At 37.3% G+C, this 25,190-nt stretch overlaps 1 protein-coding gene across 1 annotated transcript in view; it reads left to right on the forward strand.

Annotated features, from left to right (window-relative positions):
* ano2 (anoctamin 2, calcium activated chloride channel) overlaps window positions 1-25,190 on the forward strand; it is a 155,589-nt gene that overhangs the window by 102,900 nt on the left and 27,499 nt on the right. Inside the window, exon 21 of the mRNA XM_018092811.2 lies at window positions 11,194-11,342. Coding sequence (XP_017948300.2) covers window positions 11,194-11,342 — 149 coding nt within the window. The remainder of the gene's footprint in view (window positions 1-11,193; window positions 11,343-25,190) is intronic.

The raw sequence follows: 25,190 nt of genomic DNA on the forward strand, positions 1-25,190 counted from the left end.
TATCAATTTTCAAATGTGTACATTTGAGTTTGTTTTTCTAAATCAATTAATCTCACATATCGAATGCTCGCTTATTTATTAATGTATTAGTAAATGTATGTAGTAACTAGTGCAAATAAAAAAAAACCTTGAATTTTCAAGTTTTAAACACGAAACAAACTTGAATAAAATTCGTAAACTTGAATTGAACATATGGTTTGACTTCAATTAACTTCAATTGACTTCTATAGAAACTCGCAAGCTTTTAGATGGCAAAGTTTTACATTCAAGTTTTTGGGTTGTTTGCACTTAATAAAAAGTTCGAGTTTTTCGAACCATAACTAGAGTTTTTTTTAAAAAAAACATGAATCAAACTCAACTGTTAATAAATCACCCCCATAAAGTGTGGGACATAACTATATATAACCCAGTAGATGTTTGGCATACTGGTTGTACTTCCATCCTCTCTATTGGTTTCAATTGGTTTGCTTTAAATTAATGGGGGTGTGAGGTGGCTGGACCAGTCACATTGTTTCTAGACAATAAAGCCCTTTCAAATTATAGTTTTTTTTTAATGTATTTTTTTTTTTTAAAACTGAAAAACGCAAAAATCACGAATGTGGGAATGTTCTTTTTTCCCATAAAAACAATCAGCGCACCAGAGGCCACCCCTATAGATTAGAGGAACGGAGCTTCCATTTGAAGCAGCGTAGTTGGTTTTTCACGGTGAGGGCAGTGAGGTTGTGGAATGCCCTTCCTCTAGTGATGTTGTAATGGCAGATTCTGTTAATGCCTTTAAGAGGGGCCTGGATGAGTTTTTGAACAAGCAGAATATCCAAGGCTATTGTGATACTAATATCTACAGTTAGTATTACTGGTTGTATATATATAGTTTATGTATGTGAGTGTATAGATTGGTTAGTATAGGTTGTGTGCTGGGTTTACTCGGATGGGTTGAACTTGATGGACAATGGTCTTTTTTCAACCCTATGTAACTATGTAACTAACTATGTAACTATGTGTGCTAATTTGTAAAAACATGACAAGAACTCAAATGCAGAGAAATCATATTGTATCCTATTATTTTTTGTGAGTTTGCTGAATTTTGACTATAAAACTGGTAATGTCTGTAGTAACAAGTCAAATTAACTGGCCTTGCTGTGTTTTTCTTGAACACGATTCTTTAGTCATCCGACTGGCTTTCTCAGTTCAGAATGACTTGTAAAAAGATCTTTCTGGAATACATACCCTGAAATTTTGCTCCCATCAGAATAATCTGGTTAGCATAACTAGCTTGGGGTCAGGGATCTCTTGAAGGGAGGGTGTTGATTGTATTAGCATGATTGGAGCTATGTGGTGTTAATAAACCATCCAGAAAGAGGTGCCAAACAGCAATGTATGTGGCAGACAATAGATGTCATCCCCCCCCCCCCCCCACCAATCTCTATTCAAGCTTGGTTTTTCTATTTTCATCCAGTCATTGGTTTCGATATGTGGATACACACTCAATAGGTACAGGTTTTCACTGAACACATCAACACTGTTGGACCACAACATCAAGAGTCAGAAAGGGTGGAAACTGGAAATTGAGGTCTACAACCTACACAGACCAGTACCTGCTGTTTGACTCCCACCATCCACTAAATCACAAACTGGAGGTTATCAGAACCCTACAACACAAAGCAGTCAAGATCCCCACCAGCACAGAGGCTAAGAAGGAAGAGTTAGAACATCTCAGATGGTCCCTTAAAACTTGCAGGTATACAGGTTGAGCCTTTGTTAAAACTGAGAGAAGAATAAGCAATAACACCAAAACTACTGGTAAAGTTGGAAAGCATGACAGGCGAAATAACTTGGTCCTCACATATGTAGCTGGGGTGTCTGGATTTTTAATACTGCATCTCTCTGCTTTAAACCCAGCAACACACTGAGACAGAAACTGGTTCATGCAAAAGATCCAATCCCAACAGTTTCAGGAAAAACCCAGCAAGTCCAGTTGATTTGACTTATTACTACAGATATACCATGACATGGATGAATGTGAACCTTCACAGACACAACATGTAATGGCTTCTACATGAACATGCCAGATTTGAGATGCCTCGTTTTTTTTAATTTAGGTTTTTTGTACTTTATAAAAATTAGGAATGAGGAAACTAAAATTCAAATTCGCCTCCAAAAACTTAAAATGTCACTTTCAAATTTTGATAAATCTGCCACAAAGATAATCTTTCCAGGCCTAGGAACCACTCAGTGCTACACAATGCAACCCTATCTCATGTAAACCTTATATTACTTGTAAGAGGAAATATAAAAATAACTATGTTTTTGGCAGGAGTTTTAAAATCTAAACCTTTTAACTCCTCTGAGTTCTGGCAACGCATTTCTGCCCAATGAGCTCATTATCTTTATACCAGGGAGCTGTAAACTTGGCAAATTTCAGTCAACATTTGCAAATGCTATCATACACACCCCATAAATTATTCATAAGCAAACAAGTGGCTTTGGTTGGCACTTGTATATTTGTGTGGTGGGTCTGAAACCCAGATTTATTTTTATCAAACTAAAAAAAGTCAAATATCCAGAATTTCCCTAAAAAGTCACTTATTTTGATCATGGGAACTAAATGCTATAACACAAGCAAGTCTATCAAGGACAGTCATAAGTGAACATTTCGATTTATTTATATATATAATGGTTTCAGGCTGAAGTTCTACAGCCTCCCCGGAGCCCATGTGGTGTTCTCATGTACTGAAATTGGACTTTATTTATAATGTGTCAGTATGTTTGACAGTGCAAAGGCTGGAATATATTAAAATATCTGCGCTTGAACATACTGGCAAAACAGGTAAGAAGGGTCAAACTGATTGAAAAGCTAAGGCACCGAGAGGAAAGGTGGGCTGCCGGCATAAGAATTCTTTTTAAAGAACCCCAGCACATGTTGGATTCAGTGTAATGTTTCAATGCTTTCTGCAAATACCGGAGGAATTTAATATATATAATTACTAGAGTAGAGCACATGTTACTGACAAGGAAGGGCAAAGTCATTTTTCTGCAAATGCCATTAAATCTGAATCAGAGTTTTTTTTAAAAATAATTTCTCTTTGATCTTCAGCTCTCTGATTTAGCATTTAAACTCTAGCATGTTGTTAGGTTTCCATTTTCCAAGCAGTGATTTAAATGAATAAAAATTGCTAATAAATGACAGGAATTACATTTACATATATAGAAACAAAACAATTATACACTCCTCACATGGAATGATTGCCCACAAAATGGGCTACCTGCCATGCTGGTCACTGTGTATGACAGCGATAGGTGGGCGAATTGGAGCAGGCAACCAGAATACTTCTGTCCTGGGCAGAGGCGGGACAAGTCGGCCGGCCACCTTGCCCCCACCGTTTTCCTCACCCCCACCCCTGTGCATGAACACGCGCACACGCGACCCCCTCACGGTTGCGCCCTAGGCAGGTGCCTCTTCTGCCTACCCCTAGTTCTAGTCCTGGGACCCTTGTCTTAGAAGACCATCAGCAACCTTGGCAAATTTTTGCTTACAACTGGGGTATAGGCTCCCACCCCTGGCAAACATTCCTCTCAGGCTTTCCACATTTTGCCATTGGCGAATTGTTTTGCGAAACTTCAGTGAAAAAATTTGTTGTGCATCAAAAAAAGTTGCGGTAACATCAGAATGGGTACAGTTGTATCAAAATCGGCACGGTTGCGGCAAAAAAGTATGCATTTTGCACATTTTTCACCGATTCACAAATTTTTCTGTTTCGCAAAACAAAACGGGACAGATTCACTCATCAATACTATTGACTTTTTTTTATATAAGACAATTTTTGCAAGCTAAAAGCTAGTTATTACTTTTTCAAATAGATGTGCAATGGTCCCCATATTTAATAAACCATGAACCTTTTTTAGGCTAACAAACACCTATATATTTTGTTCCCCATTAATCCATACTAACCAATAAGCAACAATGCCTGTGTCTAACCTTTGCTCTATGGGATTTTTTTTCCCACTCAGCCACTGATGCAACTTGCTTCTGCCATTGGTATTAGCCAATATTGTTCTGTGTATTACGTGATGCTGCAAGACTTGTGCCTCCCTATATGAACCTACAGTGTCGGAATGGGCCACCGGGACACCGGGAAATATCCAGGTGGGCCCCGGCGGCCCAGACCCGTCCCTTGCTGGCGCTCCCTTGGCCGACCATTCCTCCCCCGACGCATTATACGTACGCACTCTCAGGGGAGGATGATGGGTGGCTGTGGGGGGTTATGGGATGCGGGGGACGTGACTGGTGGGAGCCCCGGTAGACCCTGCACCCCCCCAGTCAGACCCTGTGGACCTATGCATGTTATTTTAGAATTACATATATTCTGTAGAACAGATTTGTTCACCTTTTACATCAGTCACTGCTTCAATGAAATAAGCAATTTAGTTTCCCTATCACATTCACACAATGAATAATTACCCACCCAAACTAGGGTCAGTTTCATTCGGAGTCAAGTAACCTGCCTGTATGTTTCTTGGAATGTACAATGAAAGAGGATGGAAACCCCTTCGAACACAACACATACAAACAAATTCAGATAGATCTAATCAGATTGTGCTGTGGTCAAACAGAAAAATAAACCATTGCCTTCATGAGCTTCTGAAGTGCCGTGAAGCGATAAAACGCTTTAAGCGCATGGTGTGAGTCTCTGTTTATGTGGATGTTTTTAACGATAGAAATAAAAGTAATTTTGATATTTTTGAAGTTATAAATCCTGTGGCTCACAACTACAAATGTTGCCTTGCCTTTGTGAGACAGAGAGGTTCGCTTTGTGCATGATGAAATACAGGGAGATTTCTGTTTTCAAATAAACTTTTGTACAACCCCCTCCATTCATATACAACAACAGCTTAGAATCCCACAGGAGATACAATTGATCATGACAAGTTTACCCTACAATTAAGTTGTTGAAATGTTCTCTACACCTGGTCGAAAATAGAACATCTGCCATTCTGAAATTGCTCATGCTGTAATACATTGTACGGGCTGTTGGTTCACTTTAGTGCAGACTCAGTATAGGCTCAACAAGCTAAACTCTATTGCAAAAGGTTCAAAAGGATACATTAAAACACTGAAAGGGAGCACCCCAAAGTATTTTCTAGGGACTGACTGTCCATTTCAGCCACTTGTCCAAACAGCTTGATTTAAAAACCTTCACAATTAGGTTATAATAATCACCTGGCAGCAATTCTCCTGTGCAGGCCGTATGTGTAATCTATACAGTACACATTGAATAACACAGACATAACAGCTGGCGTTGTGTAGATAGATACAAAATAGCTGTTCAGAATTTCTACTTTCCCCCTGTCCAACCCCTTCTTGCCTCATTTTTGTTACTATTCACATAATTAAAAAATAATTTTGGATTCCTTTTACTCCTAGCTGCAATACCCCTTTCCATCTCTATTTTAGCTTGCCTGCTTTTTTGGTGCTTTACTTGCTTCTTTGTACCTGAGTAAAGTTTCTGCTGTCCCAGCTACTGTAACTTGAATGCTTTTAAGACCTTTTTTTTTTTACCAACTTTAATTGTAAAAAACTCCAGGGGTTTGGCAGATACCCAATCCAACTGTGGGTTTAGTGCACCTCTAGCAATGATTCACCAAAGTCTTCATTCCTAAGTCCTACTGATAGCTGGCTTGTCCAAGCAGGTCATCATAACTTTTGTGGTCACTTTCTGACACAAACTGCTGCTGCTTCGGGTGCCAATTTGCACTGAAATGTAGCCCAAACCCATTTTCTAGATGTGTTTTTACATGAATCTGCAATTTTGTTGATCTTTTTCATTTAAGATGGAGGAAAACCCCACAGCTGGCTCCCTTGATGTAACCTTGAAACTATGTTCTCACTTGTATAGACAAGTAATGACAACAGCGCATGTAGCAAATGCTGGTGGTCCCACAACATTTTGTATGCATCACATAGCTCTGCCCTTGCTTGGACACACTTATTCAGCATAGCCTATGAGAAATAAAAGGGAATGTCAGACTCCTTAGGACATTAAAAGAACATCTAATTCTTACAGGCAGCAATAAAATGCATACCTAAAACCAACAAACGTTACAATAAGTAAATTGCATTTTCTTGGAAATTCACTTAAAATCCCGTTGGAAATCTGTTTACAAACAGAACTTTGTGGCTGACTGCCTGTCTCCATTCCAAGTATATTTTCAGTTTCAGAATGAGTTCACCACTGATGCTGAAGGGGAAAATGTAGTGGATAAAATTTACATTTAATGTTGCAATTGATTGTATCACCAAGTGAACACGTAAGGGCCTATTTACTACTGCATTAGGGGCAAGTTTAAGTACACCCTGACTGCATGTTAGAATGACTCTTAGGGGTAGATTTATTATGCAGTGTAAAAAGCAGTAATAAAATTTGCGACAAATCAGCAGGCTTTGCCGTACACAAAACGGCATAATTTTTTTTACATGTTTTTTCTTAGTGTGACTTCCGCCGGAAATAACGGCATCAAATCTGGCATTCGCACAGTGTAAAATAAAATACACCTTGATATATTTGCCATTTATTTTACACAGGTATTTGGGTGGGAATTTTGTTTCACACAGCATAATAAATAGGCCCCTTAAGCTTTGGACTATTCCTGGGGACATCCCACCACTTGTGGAAATTGTTAAGTGCAACGGGTAAAAAAGGGGGCTTTGTGCTAATTTTTTGTACTTTACACCTTGAGTCCTGACTAGTGATTGGCGAAATAATTTGGCAGGCATGGATTCACCGCAAATTTCCATTTTTTGCCATTGGCGGATTATTTGTTGAAAGAGGCGACAAAATTCGCCGCACCACAAATTGTCACCTGCATCAAAAAATTGTCACCCGCAGCAAACAAAATTGTCACGCACATTAAAAAATGATGCGCATCCAAAAAATGCACATGCCGTTCTTTTGACGCACGTGTCAAAAAAATGAAGTGAACATTTTCGGGACAGATTTGCTCATCACCAGTCCTGACTCCTAATAGTTTGAACACTGTATAACCGTACTTATAAATTTTTTAAGCAATTGATTTATGTTTTAAATATTGGAATCACAGTATGTTGTTTCCTTTTAATTGCATTCCATTTAAAAGATGTGTTCCAATGTCCAACTTGCCTTGAGAGGAAACTTCGGACGACTTCCAGAAATCGTAGTGATGCGTATGCCATCCCACTGGCTATTTATACATTCTTGCTGGTGGGATGGCATTGCAGGGAGATTAGTCGCCAGCAGAAACGAAGATTTGATGCGGGGCATCTAATCTCCTGTCTGTCACTGCTCTAAGTTAAGCTTTGTATCATCCCAAAGTCTCGTGTATGTGCTAGAATGGGGGACATGATGGCAAAGCCCATGCAAAAGCTACACAATTAGGAGCAAAGGAAACGTGAGGAGTGTATTGATATGTTACTGAATGTAAAGGGAAAGTAATCGACTACCCCTCCCCCCACTATTCCTAAGGCATAGAGGCGGAGCAGGCTATATATGATTGACATTTTTGGTCCCATGTTTAATTTTCAAAGGCATAGCTTGCAGGTTTATTCTTCCTAAACATTCATTGTTCAGGTAAGCTGGACACAACTTTCCATCTCCTCCCATACAATTCTGTTTATGCACTAAGCCCACCTGCAGGAAATGATGATGATCCTGTAATGTGGAAGTTGAACTATGTTACAATATCAGCTTTATACTCATTTGTTTCATTATTTCTAAATGTAATGTAGGCTCTTTTGCACCAGGAGTCTTGTTTAGCAACTTAATCAACAGTATTTTAGTGTTTAAAAATAGTTGGTAGCAAAAATGGCATCCAGTACATGAAATGAAAGAGGTGTGTTCTTTACAGACACATGAAAGCATATGCTGCAGACTGCTGGTTCATGTATGATGCTAAGATGTCATCTTAATCAAAATTATAGAGTGAACTGAGAATCATGAAAATCCCATTAACCAAGGACAAAACCGGCCACGGATGGGGCCAATGATTTAAGACTCTAGGCAGGCCGTTACCTTAAAGAAGTGTCATTTTTAGGTATCACCACTTAAAGGTTAGGGCAGTGGCACATGGGGAGATTAGTTGCCTGCGATAAATCTTCGTTACCGCTTGCGACTAATCTCCTTTGACATGCCATCCCACCGGCAAGAATGTAAATCGCCTGTGGGATGGCATATGTGTCACTTTGGTTTCCCAAAGTCGCCCAAAGTTTCCTTGAGAGGGACCGTTGAGCGACTTTGGAAAACCAAAGCGTAGCGTATTACATCCCACAGTTGATTTAAATTCTTGCCGGCGGAATGGCAAGTCAAAGGAGATTAGTCGCCTGTGGTAACGAACATTTATCAGGGGCAACTAATCACAACATGTGCCACTGCCCTTTATATTCCAAGTTAATGTAAATGTGAACTTCCCCTTTAATAAAGTTAAGTTTGATATATAAATATACAACGAATAGCAAAATGTATTGTTTATTAGTTTTAGTTAGTGTTTGAACATGCTTGAATAGATTTTAGCCGAAATTATATGAAATCAGATGCCTCATTCATCTACATGGATTATAAGGAATACACTATTCCAACTTTCACTGTTTTCTTAGGTTTTCTGTATTTATTATGTGGCTCCCCAAAAGTTTAATATGATGGAAAACTGAATTATGTTTAAAATGTTTAAAATCCTCTGTTTCAGTAAAGGCACAAACCCATTAGAAAACCATCACAAAAACAATTCCTCTCATGTTTGTTTTACAAAAGTATTAACCAAATAAATAAAGAGTCTGTGGGCACCATATCCAAAACTGGTTGTTCTGTGCCTCAGAGAGAAGACTGGAATAGAATCAGACAGGAGGCCTTTAAAAATGTGTTAATATTTAGCTTGCAGAACAAACAGGTTATGAAACTCTATATTAACAAAGTTTCAGAAAGTACAGGGTGTTCTTTAATAGGAAATCTATGCCCTTGAAACTGTACATTTTCCAGGGTTAGTGCACTCTTCTTAATTTTATGATCAACATTCAGGCCAGTCCTTTTAAAATGTGTAAAACTAAACCTAATAGAAGACGCAGCATTATCACTTTGAGGAGATGGGTGCGTACATGCTCTTCAGCCCGATTACTGTGCCATACTTCCCAACTGTTAAATATTAAAAAGCAGGACAATTGTTGGTCACATCCAGATCAAAATCAGCCATGCCAATTCATGCCAAAACATGCCTAAAATGTATTTAGAACCATGCCCACCTTGCAATAAACCAGTCCCCCCTTTGGGCCATTGGTAGCTTTGCTATGCTACAGTTTTCTAGCAGCTATAAATGCTAAAGTGCACCATGGCATAATTTAGTGCACAATCATGGCAATGTAAATATGTGGTAGATATATATTTAAACAGGGTTCCATGGTGAGCCATCTAAGCTAAATGCCTTGATAGTGTTTGCTCCATCTCTATTATTGCATATTGCCAAATGGACCAATAACATGTGATGTGCTCTAATTCCCTTACAGAAGTCGGATGGGTCTGTTGATACTTCATAGATGCACTGCTAAAGCTGGCCATACATGCCAACATGCACATGTTTGGGCAGTAAAATTGAGGTTTAAATTAAACTGATTCATTTGTTTAGTGATTGGGCCTATGATCAGATCACAAAATCACAGAGGAGCACTGTAGAACCTATGTCCTAGGACAACATTCAAAGCAAAAAGCAGCCCTTGGATTTTCCATACAGCCTGATAAACAGTTGATCAGATCTAATTCTGCATTTTGAAACTCCAAATGTTTGGGGATTAAGAATTTATCAAACTAATAAGTACCTTTATGGACTGATATATTGATACTGACAAGTAATGATGAGCAAATCTGTCCCATTTCGCTTTGCCATTAAATCCACAAAACGGCAAGAAAATTCGTGAAACCGCGAAAAATTCGCGAAACGTATTTGCCCCATGATTTTTTTTTGTCACACGTGTCTTTTTTGTCACCCGCGACTATTTTTTTTTGTCGCCCGCGCTTTTTTTGATGCGACCACGCCCCAATTTGACCTGACAGCACTCAATTTGATGCGCAACTAATTTTTACGCTGTGAATTTTCATGGAAGTTTTGCAAAACTATTTGCCAATGCCGAAATGCGGAAATTCGCTGCGAATCCATGCCTGGCGAAAAAATTCGCACATCACTACTGACAAGGAAGGATGTTTAAGTCCTATTGCTTCTCTGGCAATCTCCAATATTGCTATGTATTACTGGCCACACCCACTACTATATTCACTCCAGTATTTCTCATATAAGTGCGTCTGGTCTTACAGGGAACCACTGAAACCCTCATATATGTAACCTGTCTGACAAGAGGACTAACTAACAAAGATATCAAACCCTCATTATAGCTGAGCGTGAGATAGAGAGAAAGACAGGAAGTGAACTTTCTCAGCTTGTTTACTCTAAATAATAGCTCTCATAGCCAACATATTGAGGTAATAACTATACACAGCTATTTCACCTTGTATAAACAACTACTTGGAATAAGAAATGGTTGTACAATGGTTAAATGGAATAAGAAATGGTTGTACAATGGTTAAATTGACTAGAGTTCTCAAAATTAAGGCTGATGTCAGAAACATCTTTGAAGGTGTGAATTTTGTGCTTAATTCTAAGCACTGGTTGTATGTTGATCTGAGTGCATTCCAGGCATCTCATAGAGATCACGTAGAGGCTTTCTAGGTCAACAAACTTATAAAATTTTTGGGCACTTGACCTTAGGACAGGTCATAGGAGCTGATCAGGGAAAAGTGTACAAAATCTTTGTATGGCAACCAAATTGCCTCGAACAAAGAACTTACCAAGAAATTTGGTGTTAAATGAGAAAAATCAGGTTATATTAGGTTAAAATTAGGTTGTGGTTCCTGATCCCGAAATACACAGGTTGAGCAGAAGATCAAATGCCTCTATCAACACATCACCAGCTACAGTATCAACACTGTAAGCCTACATTGGCTCTTTATGAAGCTTAGATACTGACATTTTGAATGAGAAGTCATAAAAGTAGGAAAGTGTCAAGTGAAGAAAATAACCAAATGCATCAAAAGTTGCAGCTGCAAATTGACTTTACAAATGGTGCTCCTGGTGAGTACAACTATGCACGTTTTATTTTAAAAACATTATTATTTTTATTAACAGGAAGTTCAAGAAATTGTACAGGAAGTTCAAAGATGAAAGGGCAGAGCCAGGTGAAAACAATTTAAACAACACTAAAGAACCTCAGCAATGGGTCCGTGACTATGCACTTGAACCATTTACTGGGCTAACACCGGAATATATGGAAATGAGTAAGTACAGCTTTTTTTAATTATTACAACTTCCTTCAAATATATAACATAATAAAATAGATGGCAATAACTGTATCATGTAAAAGGCATGAAAAATGTGTAAAATATGTAGTGATAAATTGTTTACCATTTTGTTTGTATTTATTAAAACCTAAACAATAAACCCATGAGTCATAAAGAGTAGCATATCCACTATAGTACATTGAAAAGGAACCTTTTACCAAGTGTTGCCCAATGTCATACTGTATATCCTGTGCCAATTATCTATTATACCTATATTCATGAAATAGAATAGTTAGGTTGTACAAAGTAGTCAGTAGTAGTAGTCAGATCGATGAAAAGGCAGAGGATCACAAAAAGATCCATTAGAAGGCCAAATGAAAATCCTGGGCTTCTAGTTGGACTGTCCATCATAGATTAGTTTATTAATCCAAGACTTGTGATCTTAAAGTGGTAGACACACCTGCAAGTAACATTTCTAGATGTCATTAGGGCAATGTGGTAAAAGGTGCAAAGTTTGCTTCAGGTCTAGTAACCAAATTAGTCAGTAAGCAGATAGCATTTACATGTCTGCTATTTGAAAGCAAATGTTTAATTGGTTGCTAGAGGTTAGTAAACCTTTTTTTTTTTACATTGCCCCATATATGTTTTAAAGGAAATGCAAAAAACCTTCCATAAGACATTCCCATTGGATACCAAAATTTAATCTCAAATGCTAAAGGGATCCTCCAATTGGAAGTGCTACCTAAGATTTTGTCCTTATAAAAAGAAATTGTATCTTCACACCCTGAATTAACCCTGTTATTGAAGAGGTCTAGCTTTTTCCAGTTTCTCTACATCACTCAGCGAGTACTACCAGTAAACTCTGTTTAAAACAAATGCTATAGTAATAGCACTATTAGAAAACAAAGAGCTTGAGGTATCCCACATACTGTGCATCCAAATGATGAACCATAAGGACCTCATCTGTGTTTCTGCTCTTATATAAAATGCTTTTACTCGCCTGTGGTTAAACGGCTTGGTAGCTCTAAATGTGTTAAACATTATAAGCAACAGTAGATGTTCAAGATGAAATATCGCTTTAATCATTTCCTATAAATGTAGCATCAATCTTCTGTTATTTGACTTTGAGGATCAGACACAGCCAAAATGAAAATAATAGTTAAACATTAAAGCTCTAAATAACAGAAGCATATTTCTTGTCAGTGGACACGTTATTACCTCTTCTTTTGCGCCCGCATAAACCACATCTAATAAAGTCTTTTTATTGGTGCATGGACATATTATATTTGATATAATTGACAATGTGATTCACCGTGTTGACATTTTACTGTGATTAACACAAACTCATTTTTTTCCTTTCTATATTTGAGAGAACAAAGTTTCCAATGTTGCAATGTATTTATATTTACAGTGATTGTGTTTTCATTCTGACTTTGGATGCAACCCCAAATATAGATTGACCTATGAGTAACCCAGGCTATTAAAAGGTTAAATTAATGGGTTAAACTGTTGAAGTATTGCTAATTTGATCTTAAATTATGATACGACGTACAGTACACTGTTTATAGCATACATCCTTTTTATTATTAACATCATTACATAATAAACATAGGTGAAACAAGCCATGAATCTATCAAGTAGCTTTTGCTCAAATATTTTCATCATTCTAAATCAGTCATCCCCAACCAGTGGCTCAGGAGCAACATGTTGCCCACCAACACCTTGGATGTTGCTCCCAGTAGCCTCAAAGCAGGTAGTTATTTTTGAATTCCTGGAGTGGGGGCAAGTTTTGGTTGCATAAAAACCCAGTCTAATGCCAAACAGAGCCTTCTGTAGGCTGCCAGTCCACATAGGCGCTACCAAATAGCCAATCATAGCCCTTATCTGGCACCCCCAGAAGGTGTTTTTCATGCTTGTGTTGCTCCCCAACACTTTTTCCATTTGAATGTGGCTCACATGTATAAAAGGTTGGGGATCCCTGTTCTAAATAATCCAGGGGAAGCTAAAAGAAATGCTTACCTAAGGTTGTCTAAATTAGTCTTGGCTACTAAGTACCTGGAACATCATATTACATTATTAATACCAGTATATATAAGAGTTATGAACCACCAACCAGTCCTTGCTCAGTACATCGTGTGACAGACGGGGAGATTAGTCGGCTTGTCACAGGCGACTAATCTACCCGAAATGCCATTCCACCGGCTAGAATATAAATCACCGGTGGGATGGCATATGCTGCACCTCTCAAGACAATGCTGCGCCGCGTATGCCATCCCACCTGCGATTTACATTCTAGCCGGTGGGATGGCATTTCGGGGAGATTTGTTGCGCGGCCCTAAAGGACAATCGTAGGTGTGGCTTTGAGCAGTGGACTCTGAGAGCTTCTGTGGTGTTGCTTTAACCTTTGTGTAAAATGCCACTTTAGTATGGGCTACATGTAATATGTATATCAGGGTTTTGCTGGAAATGTTGGTCCAATGCTCAGTAATCTCAGTAATGACTAATGCTGGTCATTTGTCTCACTGAAGAATTCTTTATCTGTAATACAATTTGGGAGCTAGGGACCTGGGTTTATGCCCCAATAAGCATTAACTGATCCCTTTACCAATGAGAAATTCAATACATTCTGCTAGCTCTCTTGACAGCATTATTTAGGGTAGTTTTACTCCATACAGTTTTTAGATACAAATATTGCTGGAACTGGACTGTATTCTGAAAAGAGGAGGTATCCTGCAATAGCTAGACTCCTGTTTCTCTTTTGTATGGTCTTCAAAGTGGAGAGTAGTGAAGAGCGAATCTGTTCCATGGCGAAAAATTTACGAAACTGCTGAAAACTTTTACTGCACAACCTTTTTTTATGCTACCGCAACTTTTTTGATGTGACAGCAATTTTTTTGATGCAACCTGTTTTTGATGCAAATCCATACCTGGCAAAAAAGTTTACTTATCACTAGTGAAGAGGTATGGTAGGACTCAAGTTTCAGTTACAGACAAGAAAATGTTCTCAAAAGTTGTGCATAAATCTTATTTTTTTTAAATTTAATTAAATATTGAATCCTCACCAAAAGAATCAGCTGAATGCCGGACTGAAATTTAACAAAATAAATATTTACAAGTGATGCACAAATTTTTTCGGCAGGCATGGAATCGCAGTGAATTTCCTCATTTTGCCATTGGCAAATTGTTTCATGAGACTTCACAATTTCATCAAAAAAAGGTGTGGTTGGTAAAGAAAAAGGCACGGTTGCGTCAAAAAAAGGGCGCAGTCATTTAAAAAAAAAGCTGCAGTTGCATTAAAACAGGTGCGGCCATGTAAAAAAAAGGCACATGTCAAAAGTAATGCTAAGCACCTGAGTTTCGCAAATATTTCACCGTTTCTCGAGTTTTTCCAAAGTTTCGGGAATTTTCCATCGAAGCAAAATGGGACAGATTCGTTCATCACTCCTATTTAGCATTATTTCTAAAATGATTATTGACACCAGTTGTGCACAGCTTTAAAGTACGTAGCATGAAACTTAAAGGCTAATTTATAAAAAATGGTGACCCGTTTCACTGCACCAAAAAACTTGTGAACCTGCTGAAAATTTCATGAAATGGGGAAAAATTTGTGAAATACATTAAATTAAATAGGTGTTATTTCGCGGCTACCGAGCGACTTATCACTCCAAATGCATTATTCCATTATTCCCGTCTTTTCCCAAGGTTTTTCTTATGTGTGTGGCTTTTTTTTCACTGCATTAAAATCAATGAGCTTTATTTTTTTGCTGCGTTTGTTCCACATTTTTTTTACAGAATTCTGTGCTGCAGTTTCGCAAAAAAAAATTTGCTAAGGATGAAATGCAGAATTTCACTGCCAAAAATTTGCTGCTCTCTAATGATTGTGGGATTTTTCCATAATTTGCAAAAAATCTCAGAAAACATCCAGTTGTGTTTTTATTCTAATTTAAGTTTTTGTCAAATTCCCAAGAGTTATCAATTGAAAAGAAAAGATTCTGGGGAGCTTGCATATCAGTTAATGGTGGGTATGCAGTATATACCACACTCATACTATTTTAAAACTTATTTAATAAAATGTATTTAAAATTCAAAGTTTTTTTCAAATCGATTTTATAAGTATAAAGTAATTGATTTTATAAGTATAAAGTAATTTAATCATCAAGTTTTCACAATTTTACTTTTTTTGAACATGTGACATTTCATTTCTTTAAAAATTTGATAGCAGGAAAAACTTAATCAAATTTATTTTTTTTAAAGTTTAAAAATTAGTAAATTGCCTCCCAAAGTCCCAAATTAAGGCTATGTTTAGTAAATTGCCTCCCAAAATAAGGCTATGTTTAGTAAATCGCCTCCCAAAGTAAGGCTACGTTTAGTAAATCGCCTCCAAAAGTTCCAAAGTAAGGCTATTTTAGTAAATTGCCTCCGAAAGTCCCAAAGTAAGGCTAGGTTTAGTAAATTGCGTCCCGAAGTAAGGCTAGATTTAGTAAATTGCCTCCCAAAGTCCCAAAGTAAGGCTATGTTTAGTAAATTGCATCCCTAAGTAAGACTACATTTAGTAAATTGCATCCCAAAGTCCCAAAGTAAGGCTAAGTTTAGTAAATCACCTCCCAAAGTCCCAAAGTAAGGCTATGTTTAGTAAATTGCCTCTTAAAGTAAGGCTATGTTTAGTAAATTGACTCTCAAAGTCCCAAAGTTAGGCTATGTTTTGTAAATTGCCTCTTAAAGTAAGGCTTTGTTTATTAAATTGACTCCCAAAGTGCCAAACTAAGACTATGTTTGCAAAGCTTGAAAAAAAATCTAAATCTGAACTGATCTCTGGATTTGGTGCATCCCTTGTTTTTTGGGGAGAGGAGAATAAAAGGCCTTGAAAAATGTGTGCACAGTAATGTGAAAGAAAAAAAAAATTACCATATATATGTATACATTTTTCTTAGAAGTAACCTCTATGCAATTACACCAATTATATCTTGCATCAACAATCCATCGTCAGATCTTCAAAGAAGAGGGTATTTGAAGGTGTCACCTCTTTGGGATTTTGTTGAAAGCTGGACTTTTTGCCTTTTCAAGTGTGATAATTTAAAAAAAGAAAATGATAATCTCTAGATTAGTTTTGAAATTGACAGTTATTGGCTTTGATCGTTTCAAATACAACTTGGAGGATAAAATGTTGGCAAGCGAGAAAAAGAATTTTCCCACAGCATGACACGCTGTATTAAAGGAAAGTCTATATCTGCAGTCAGAATGTCTGTTGCAAGCTTACTGTTTTTAGGAAGATAACTGTTTCCTCTGCAAGGCAGAGTTTATTTACTGGTAGGATATTTACTTACTTTTGTCAATGAAAAAGAAAAAATGTAGATTGAGTTTGAGTCATAAAATAATCAAAACAAAATTCTATCCTTAATCTTTTGGACAGAACTGTGGGTTTAGGATTAGAGATCAGCCAGTTTACTGTGAAATCCGAAATATAGTGTTGCAATAATTTCTGGCAAAGCTGCAAACTATAACCATAGGTGAGGCTATCTGTTTCATGGTGTTTTATGAGTTTAACATTGTGTGACTTTGCGGTCCACTGAGTCCAATGAGCCCACAAACTGGACCTATAGTTTACTTATACCTTTGCCTAAAATTTAATATAGTAAGAAGCTAAGAGGTGGTACTCACAAAAAATTTTGTGCAAAAATACAAAATGTAGTATTTATTCTGACCTGAGCACATAGTTTTTAAATATGACACACACAAATGAAAAAATGTGCACACAAAATAATTTTTTTCGCACATAGTCACAAAGGAGGGCATTGTTCTCCACCCATATAGCTGTTATATCAGGTCACCCGTTGGTTCTCCAATATAGTATTATTTTGTCCTTTTGCATGATGAAATTATTAAATGATAAGAAAGTCCCAATAGGTGACCCAGTATAATCAAATGTATATCAGCCTGTAAGGGCACAAGCTACATCATTGTGAACAGGATAGACTGTTGGCGAAATGAGGCCTTCAATATGTGTGGATATCATGATAGACAAGGCACTAGCATTGCACTGCAGGTGTTCCTACATTCTAAAAATTCCATTCTTGGCAACCACATAGAGGTATAAAGTGATGTGGATATTTATATAAGAAAAGTATCCCTTCAGGGTCACTCCAACCAACCTAGACTTTAAACAATAAGTAGCATGGATATGTAGTGCAAATGTTACACTTTCTAATAAGTAAAACTATTTATATTGTTACATTGGGTTGAAAAAAGAGTCATCAAGTTCAACCCTTTCAAGTAATAAACCCAGCACACACAAACCTATACTGACCTATCTATACACTCACATACAAAAACCATATATACCAACAATACTAACTGTAGATTTTAGTATCACAATAGCCTTGGATACTATGCTTGTTCAAGAACTCATCTAGGCCCCTCTTAAAGGCATTAACAGAATCTGTCATTACAACATCACTAGGAAGGGCATTCCACAACCTCACTGCCCTCACTGTGAAAAACCACTAATGCTGCTTCAAATGAAAGTTCTGTTCCCCTAATCTAAAGGGGGGGGCCTCTGGTGCACTGGCTGTTTTTTATGAGAAAAAAGAACATCCCCTATCTGCCTTTAATCCCCTCTAATGTACTTGTACAGAGTAATCATGTCCCCTCGCAAGCGCCTCTTTCCCAGAGAAAACAACCCCAACCTCAACAGTCAAACCTCATAGCTTAAATCTTCCATCCCCTTAACCAGTTTAGTTGCTGTATCTGCACTCTATCCAGCTCATTAATATCCTTCTTAAGGACTGGAGCCCAAAACTGCCCCCCATACTCAAGGTGAGGCCTTACCAGAGACCTATAAACAGGCAAAATTATGTTCTCATCCCTTGAGTCAATGCCCTTTTTTATACAAGACAGCACTTTATTTGCTTTAGTAGCCACAGAATGACACTGCCTGGAATTAGACAACTTGTTATCTACAAAAAAACCCAGATCCTTCTCAATTAAGGATCCGACAAAGTGCAAAACTTTGCACTTGTTCACATTGAACCTCATTTTCCAATTTGCTGCCCAGTTTTCCAATTTTTCCCTCTGCAAAGTGGCAGCATCCTGCATGGAATAGTTCTGCACAATTTAGTATTCTCAGCTAAAATAGAAACCGTACTCTCTATGCCCACCTCCAATGTCCCGGTTTAACTAGCACCAACCAGTGGCCTAGTCTAGGGGTGTCTGTCCTAAGGGCCCATTTTTGGTAAACCCCTACACATGTTTTGGACTAACCTAAATCCTCTGTCTGTTTCACCTTAATGTTCTGAACTCTTCTGTCATCTTAACTGTGGACTAAAGGTTATGCTTTACTAAATCACACTATTGACTCTTTGCAGTGCTTAAATAATAGACTGGAACAAAAATGAGAAATGCCTTAAATAAAAATGTAAGAATTAAAAAGAACAAGATAAAGAAATCTAGCTTTAGAATACATCTAAATTCTGGTCCCATGGATCACCACCTCCAGCAACTTGGCACCATATTCAATGTCACCTTACAGAAAGGATAACTAAAAAGACAATTCAAAAGCCATGGCCAAAGACCAGCTGCAACCTTTTTCAGAACTGCACCAACTCCGTAATACTTGTTTTTTAAGAAAATTTTTAAAATATTTTGCGTGGAAAAATCTATAAGTTAGTCTGGAGATAAAACATATTTAAGCAAATAGACTTGCTTTATTGTTTTATAGTTGGAATTCTTAGAAATCTTTAAGTAAACAGTAGATAATAAAACAACATTTTCCAGGGAAATTTAACATAAAACCAATGAAAAAACCCAGAGCAAATTATAAATCATACTTATTTGTATCACTGAATATATCCTCATGTGACGTCTGAAACTAATGGACTAACATGGGATTGTTCCATTGAAGTTTCTTAATTGAAGTCTAATTTTAATTGAAGCTTTCATCTTCCCAAGTATGAAAGTATGAGTGCATTTAGTCTCTGTTTAATTAGTTTTTTTTTTTTTTTCCTTTTTGGTCGAAGAAAATCATTACTGGTGTCTTGTTTTCATCTAATAAGGAATAATGAATGATGTTTGTATTAGTTGTGGAGGCCTCTTGCTGAGATTTTTTTTTCTTGCCACACGCAAGCTTTCCCTTTACAATGACTCTATTGAGATTTTCTGCTTTGACAAGTGACGGAACGAAACTTTTACTCAAACATAAACAAGCGTTTCCAGACTAAGCTAGTTTTTTTTTTTTTAATCACTATTTGCGATCCCTAAGGCAGCAATTTTAAGGAGGGACTGTCTGTTAGGTTTTTTAAGTCAAAAGCTAATTGCTTCTGTCTTTTGCTTGAGAGAAAGTTGTATTCTGGACAACTGCCATAAGGTGCTCTACCTTTACTATACCAGCAGAATTTCTTCATGAAGGTGTTGAAAAGACTTGGAACTGGATAAATGTTTTGTTTACTGGCAGGATTTATTGGGCTTGGTTCAGTTTGAAAAGATCAAAAAAGGGTTGAACTAAGGGTTCATGTACAGGTAGGGGATCCGTTATCTGGAAACCTGTTATCCATAATGCTCTGAATTATGGAAAGTCTGTCTTCCATAGACTCCATTTTAATCAAATAATTCAGATTTTTAAAATGGATTTCCTTTATCTTTATAAAAATAAAACAGTACCTTGTATTTGATCCCAACTAAGATATAATTAATCCTTATTGGATGCATAACAATCCTACTGGGTTTATTTAATGTTTTAATTAATTTAAATCCATGCCTGGCAAATAATTTTGCCTATCACAAATGAGTTAAACAGACAGGTTCATCAATACATTGCTATAGAATCTGCCACAGTAGATGGAGTACCAACCCACTGTAGGGATTCAGTAAGTAAAAAGGGACCAGCATGATTGAACAAGACATAGATAGGTGCTTTACGCAAATACATGGAATTACAAGAAGTGTGTTTAGATATAAGTACCACTAATGATTCAATCTAAGAATGGCTGCAATTATATATACAGTGGAGGAAATAATTATTTGACCCCTCACTGATTTTGTAAGTTTGTCCAATGACAAAGAAATGAAAAGTCTCAGAACAGTATCATTTCAATGGTAGGTTTATTTTAACAGTGGCAGATAGCACATCAAAAGGAAAATCAAAAAAATAACTTTAAATAAAAGATAGCAACTGATTTGCATTTCATTGAGTGAAATAAGTTTTTGAACCCCTACCAACCATTAAGAGTTCTGGCTCCCACAGAGTGGTTAGACACTTCTACTCAATTAGTCAACCTCATTAAGGACACCTGTCTTAACTAGTCACCTGTATAAAAGACACCTGTCCACAGAATCAATCAATCAAGCAGACTCCAAACTCTCCAACATGGGAAAGACCAAAGAGCTGTCCAAGGATGTCAGAGACAAAATTGTAGACCTGCACAAGGCTGGAATGGGCTACAAAACCATTAGCAAGAAGCTGGGAGAGAAGGTGACAACTGTTGGTGCGATTGTTTGAAAATGGAAGGAGCACAAAATGACCATCAATCGACCTCGCTCTGGGGCTCCACGCAAGATCTCACCTCGTGGGGTGTCAATGATTCTGAGAAATGTAAAAAAACATCCTAGAACTACACGGGAGGAGTTAGTTAATGACCTCAAATTAGCAGGGACCACAGTCACCAAGAAAACCATTGGAAACACATTACACCGCAATGGATTAAAATCCTGCAGGGCTCGCAAGGTCCCCCTGCTCAAGAAGGCACATGTGCAGGCCCGTCTGAAGTTTGCCAATGAACACCTGAATGATTCTGTGAGTGACTGGGAGAAGGTGCTGTGGTCTGATGAGACCAAAATAGAGCTCTTTGGCATTAACTCAACTCGCTGTGTTTGGAGGAAGAAAAATGCTGCCTATGACCCCCAAAACACCGTCCCAACCGTCAAGCATGGGGGTGGAAACATTTTGCTTTGGGGGTGTTTTTCTGCTAAGGGCACAGGACAACTTATTCGCATTAACGGGAAAATGGACGGAGCCATGTATCGTGAAATCCTGAACGACAACCTCCTTCCCTCTGCCAGGAAACTGAAAATGGGTCGTGGATGGGTGTTCCAGCACGACAATGACCCAAAACATGCAGCAAAGGCAACAAAGGAGTGGCTCAAGAAGAAGCACATTAAGGTCATGGAGTGGCCTAGTCAGTCTCCGGACCTTAATCCAATAGAAAACCTATGGAGGGAGCTCAAGCTCAGAGTTGCACAGAGACAGCCTCGAAACCTTAGGGATTTAGAGATGATCTGCAAAGAGGAGTGGGACCAACATTCCTCCTAAAATGTGCGCAAACTTGGTCATCAATTACAATTACAAGAAACGTTTGACCTCTGTGCTTGCAAACAAGGGTTTTTCCACTAAGTATTAAGTCTTTTTTTGTTAGAGGGTTCAAAAACTTATTTCACTCAATGAAATGCAAATCAGTTGCTATCTTTTATTTAAAGTTATTTTTTCGATTTTCCTTTTGATGTGCTATCTGCCACTGTTAAAATAAACCTACCATTGAAATGATACTGTTCTGAGACTTTTCATTTCTTTGTCATTGGACAAACTTACAAAATCAGTGAGGGGTCAAATAATTATTTCCTCCACTGTATCTATATTGCCCATTATTGATGCAGTATGCAAGTCTACAAAGGATATTTGCAAATCCAAATGGTAGTACTAAATGATATGTTTACATTGAAATGCACATTTACAATGACATGAGCTACGCTTGCATTACTGACTATTTAAAATAATGAAATCAGACTCTATTTTTATATAGGCCACATTTTTTGCATTGCTGAAGACAGCTGTTTCAGTGCTTTTGGCACTGCATTCAAATGGGACACAAAATAAGAAACACCATGCTGCAAGCGTATTCATTATTTATGTGCTGGCTGAAGGAAACACTGATATATATGTTTAAAATGTAAGGGTATTGTGGCCCCTTTAAATGACCATATATATCACCAATAGATATTTTTTAGTGTCCCTGCTTGACTCCAGTATGATTTGCCAACAATTGCTGTCTCTGACAATAATAAAGCATATAAGAATTGCCAAAATAAACAGTACAAACCCATCTTTGCCTACTGCTGTCAGATAAGCATTAAGAAAAACTTATGAAATATGTTGCATATTAGGGGACAAATCTGAGAGAAAAAGAAGGTTCATACGAGACGGAATACTTTAAATAGATTCTGTTATTGCTATAAAGCGTTGTAAAATTGTGTTGTGTTTATTGCACTATTTTGTTGTATTCAACATGAAATACACTATAATGTTCATTAACAAAGTTACCGCACGCTTAATAAAGTGCAAAAAAATTGGCACAAAGGCCACATTTTTTCTTTTTTTTTGCACCCTGCCCTTCACTTTGCAGATAGAGCACATGATTGGCTGTAAGGGTTGCCACCAATGGACTTTGGAATAGTGGAAATGCTTTCTCTGGAGTGATCAAATACACTTCTATATCTGGCAGTTTGAAGGATGAGTCTGGATTTGTGAGATGCCAGGAGAAATCTAATTTGCCTAAATGTGTAATATCAACTGTAAGGGTTGGTGGAGCAGGAATAATGCTTTGAGGCTGTGCCCTTGGTTTCAATGAAAGCATACAGCCATTCAGTGTAGGCGCCTTACAACTTTGTAGCAACAATATGGGGAAAGCCTTTTCCTCTTTTAGAATAATTATTGGCCCATGCACAAAGCATGGTCCATGCGAAATGGATTTGCTGAGATGGGAGTGAAGCAACTTGACTGGCCTGGACAAATCCCTGACCTCAACACAAATAAACATTTGTGGGATGAATTGAAACACCTACTGCATGTCACTCCTGATCCCCAACATCAGTGCCCAACTTCACTAACAATGCTCCCTCTAATTCCTTCTTGGCTATGTTTGTGCATTTTTTTTTTAAAAAAGTGTGCTCAGGTCAGAATAGATATAAAATGTTGTGTTTTTACACAAGTTCTTTATGAGCACAATAATTTGTTGTATGCGCTGGCCACAAAATGTGTCCGCGCGTGCAAACCTTTGCTCACTAATACTTGTGTGGCTGAATGGAAGCAATCCCACCAACAAAGCTTTAGTGTCTAGTGGAGGCCTTCCCAAAAGAATAGAAGCTGCAAAGGGAGGAGCAACTTCATATTCATTTTCTTTTGAAGATATCCACTTATTATAAATATAACTTTCCCAGATAAACAGGTAAAAGTGGCTGACTAACTGAAAGTTACCAGACTATCAATGGTTATTTCCAACTTTAATAACATTTACATAACTTATCTCCCAGGCCCTCAAGTGCATCTCATTTAAGAAAATGTTATTGAAGCAATATTTTTAGTTAGATGCCTGCTTTCACATGAAATCTACCAAACAATTACAGATGTAGTACCAGAGTTATTCCAAAGCAACTTAGGTTGATGGCACACATAGCGCTTCTTTGTCCAACACAATTCAGCTTCCATTCACTTGAAAGGGAAATGCCTGAGACACCCCAAATAGATGCTCTTCAGCCCAAAAAGGTGGTTCAAGGCAATTGTCAACCCACCAGTAGAAGAAGCACGTTTTCTGTGTATATCTGTCCCAGCAATGTTGCGCAAATGCATTCCCTCATTCAAGCAACTATGCTATTAGTTGGTTACTGTATAACAAAGAAAAAGTATTATTTAATTATTGAACCTAGCACTTATTTTACCAAGTCCAAACTCCACCTCAGGCCCTTAGTCATAGTGCCAGAAAAAAAGCATTCCATGCATTCCAATTAAAACACCTAATCTAGAGATTTTTTAAAAATAATAAGATCTTCAAAGTATCATTTCCTTTCTAAGTTTCCACGTAGACTGGAAACATGAATTCTTTAAACTAAATAATTTCTGAATATTTACCCATTCATGTTAATAAGTGAGTTCAAATATTTTCTTTTGTTTGTAGGTTAAATCATTTTGTTATTTGGGTAAGTACTACATTCAGAAAGCTTTGCCCTAGCTGTCAAAGGTCTAGCAGAAAAGAATGTTATTTTATTCTACTAAATGACACTGACATTGATGAATGAGGGTTCTTTTTAGCAATTTTGGGTAAACAATGCAAAAAGTAAATGCTGTCAACACATCTGTTGTGTGGAATAGGATTTTGTAGAGCAACAAAGCTTTAGATGATAAGACCTCAAACCTTTTCTGTTTATCACACGTTTGAGTGGCAGTTGTTATTCCTAGGACAAAAGGGCATGACTTATTGCAAAACATTTTATATGTATTTTTAGTATAGAAATGAAATAATTGCATGTACTTCCTTGTATAAATGCACCATTCTACAACACACCATGCTGGGGGCACATGGATAGAACACACAGCAGCCATTGCTAAGCTTCGGCATTGAAAGAATTTAAGTAAAAAGTATCTAAAAGCTCAAAATAACATGAAACAATAAACATAATCATAAATAAATAGTATTCCTGCCCCCCTTCCAATCAGATTTATGTATCATGGCTGCCTTTATTTCTAGGGGAATGTTATAAGTTAGAAAAAGATGCTTGATCTTGAAAACTAATCTATATAGCATAAAGGGTTATGGTGATTACATATAAGACCCTCATTTTGTATAATACCATTTTGTATAATACCATTGATAAATCAATCTACCCTCACAGATAAATTAGTCCACTGCAGTAGATAAATCAGTCCACTCTCGTAGATAAATCAGTCCACTCATATATATAAAAATCGATCAATCAATCGATCCACTTTCATATAGATAAATCAGTCCACTCTCATATATATAAATCAATCCATTCTCATTGATAAATAGTCCATTCTTATATATAAATATATATATATATATATAT

Source organism: Xenopus tropicalis, chromosome 3, assembly GCF_000004195.4.
Source record: "Xenopus tropicalis strain Nigerian chromosome 3, UCB_Xtro_10.0, whole genome shotgun sequence".
NCBI lineage: Eukaryota > Metazoa > Chordata > Amphibia > Anura > Pipidae > Xenopus > Xenopus tropicalis.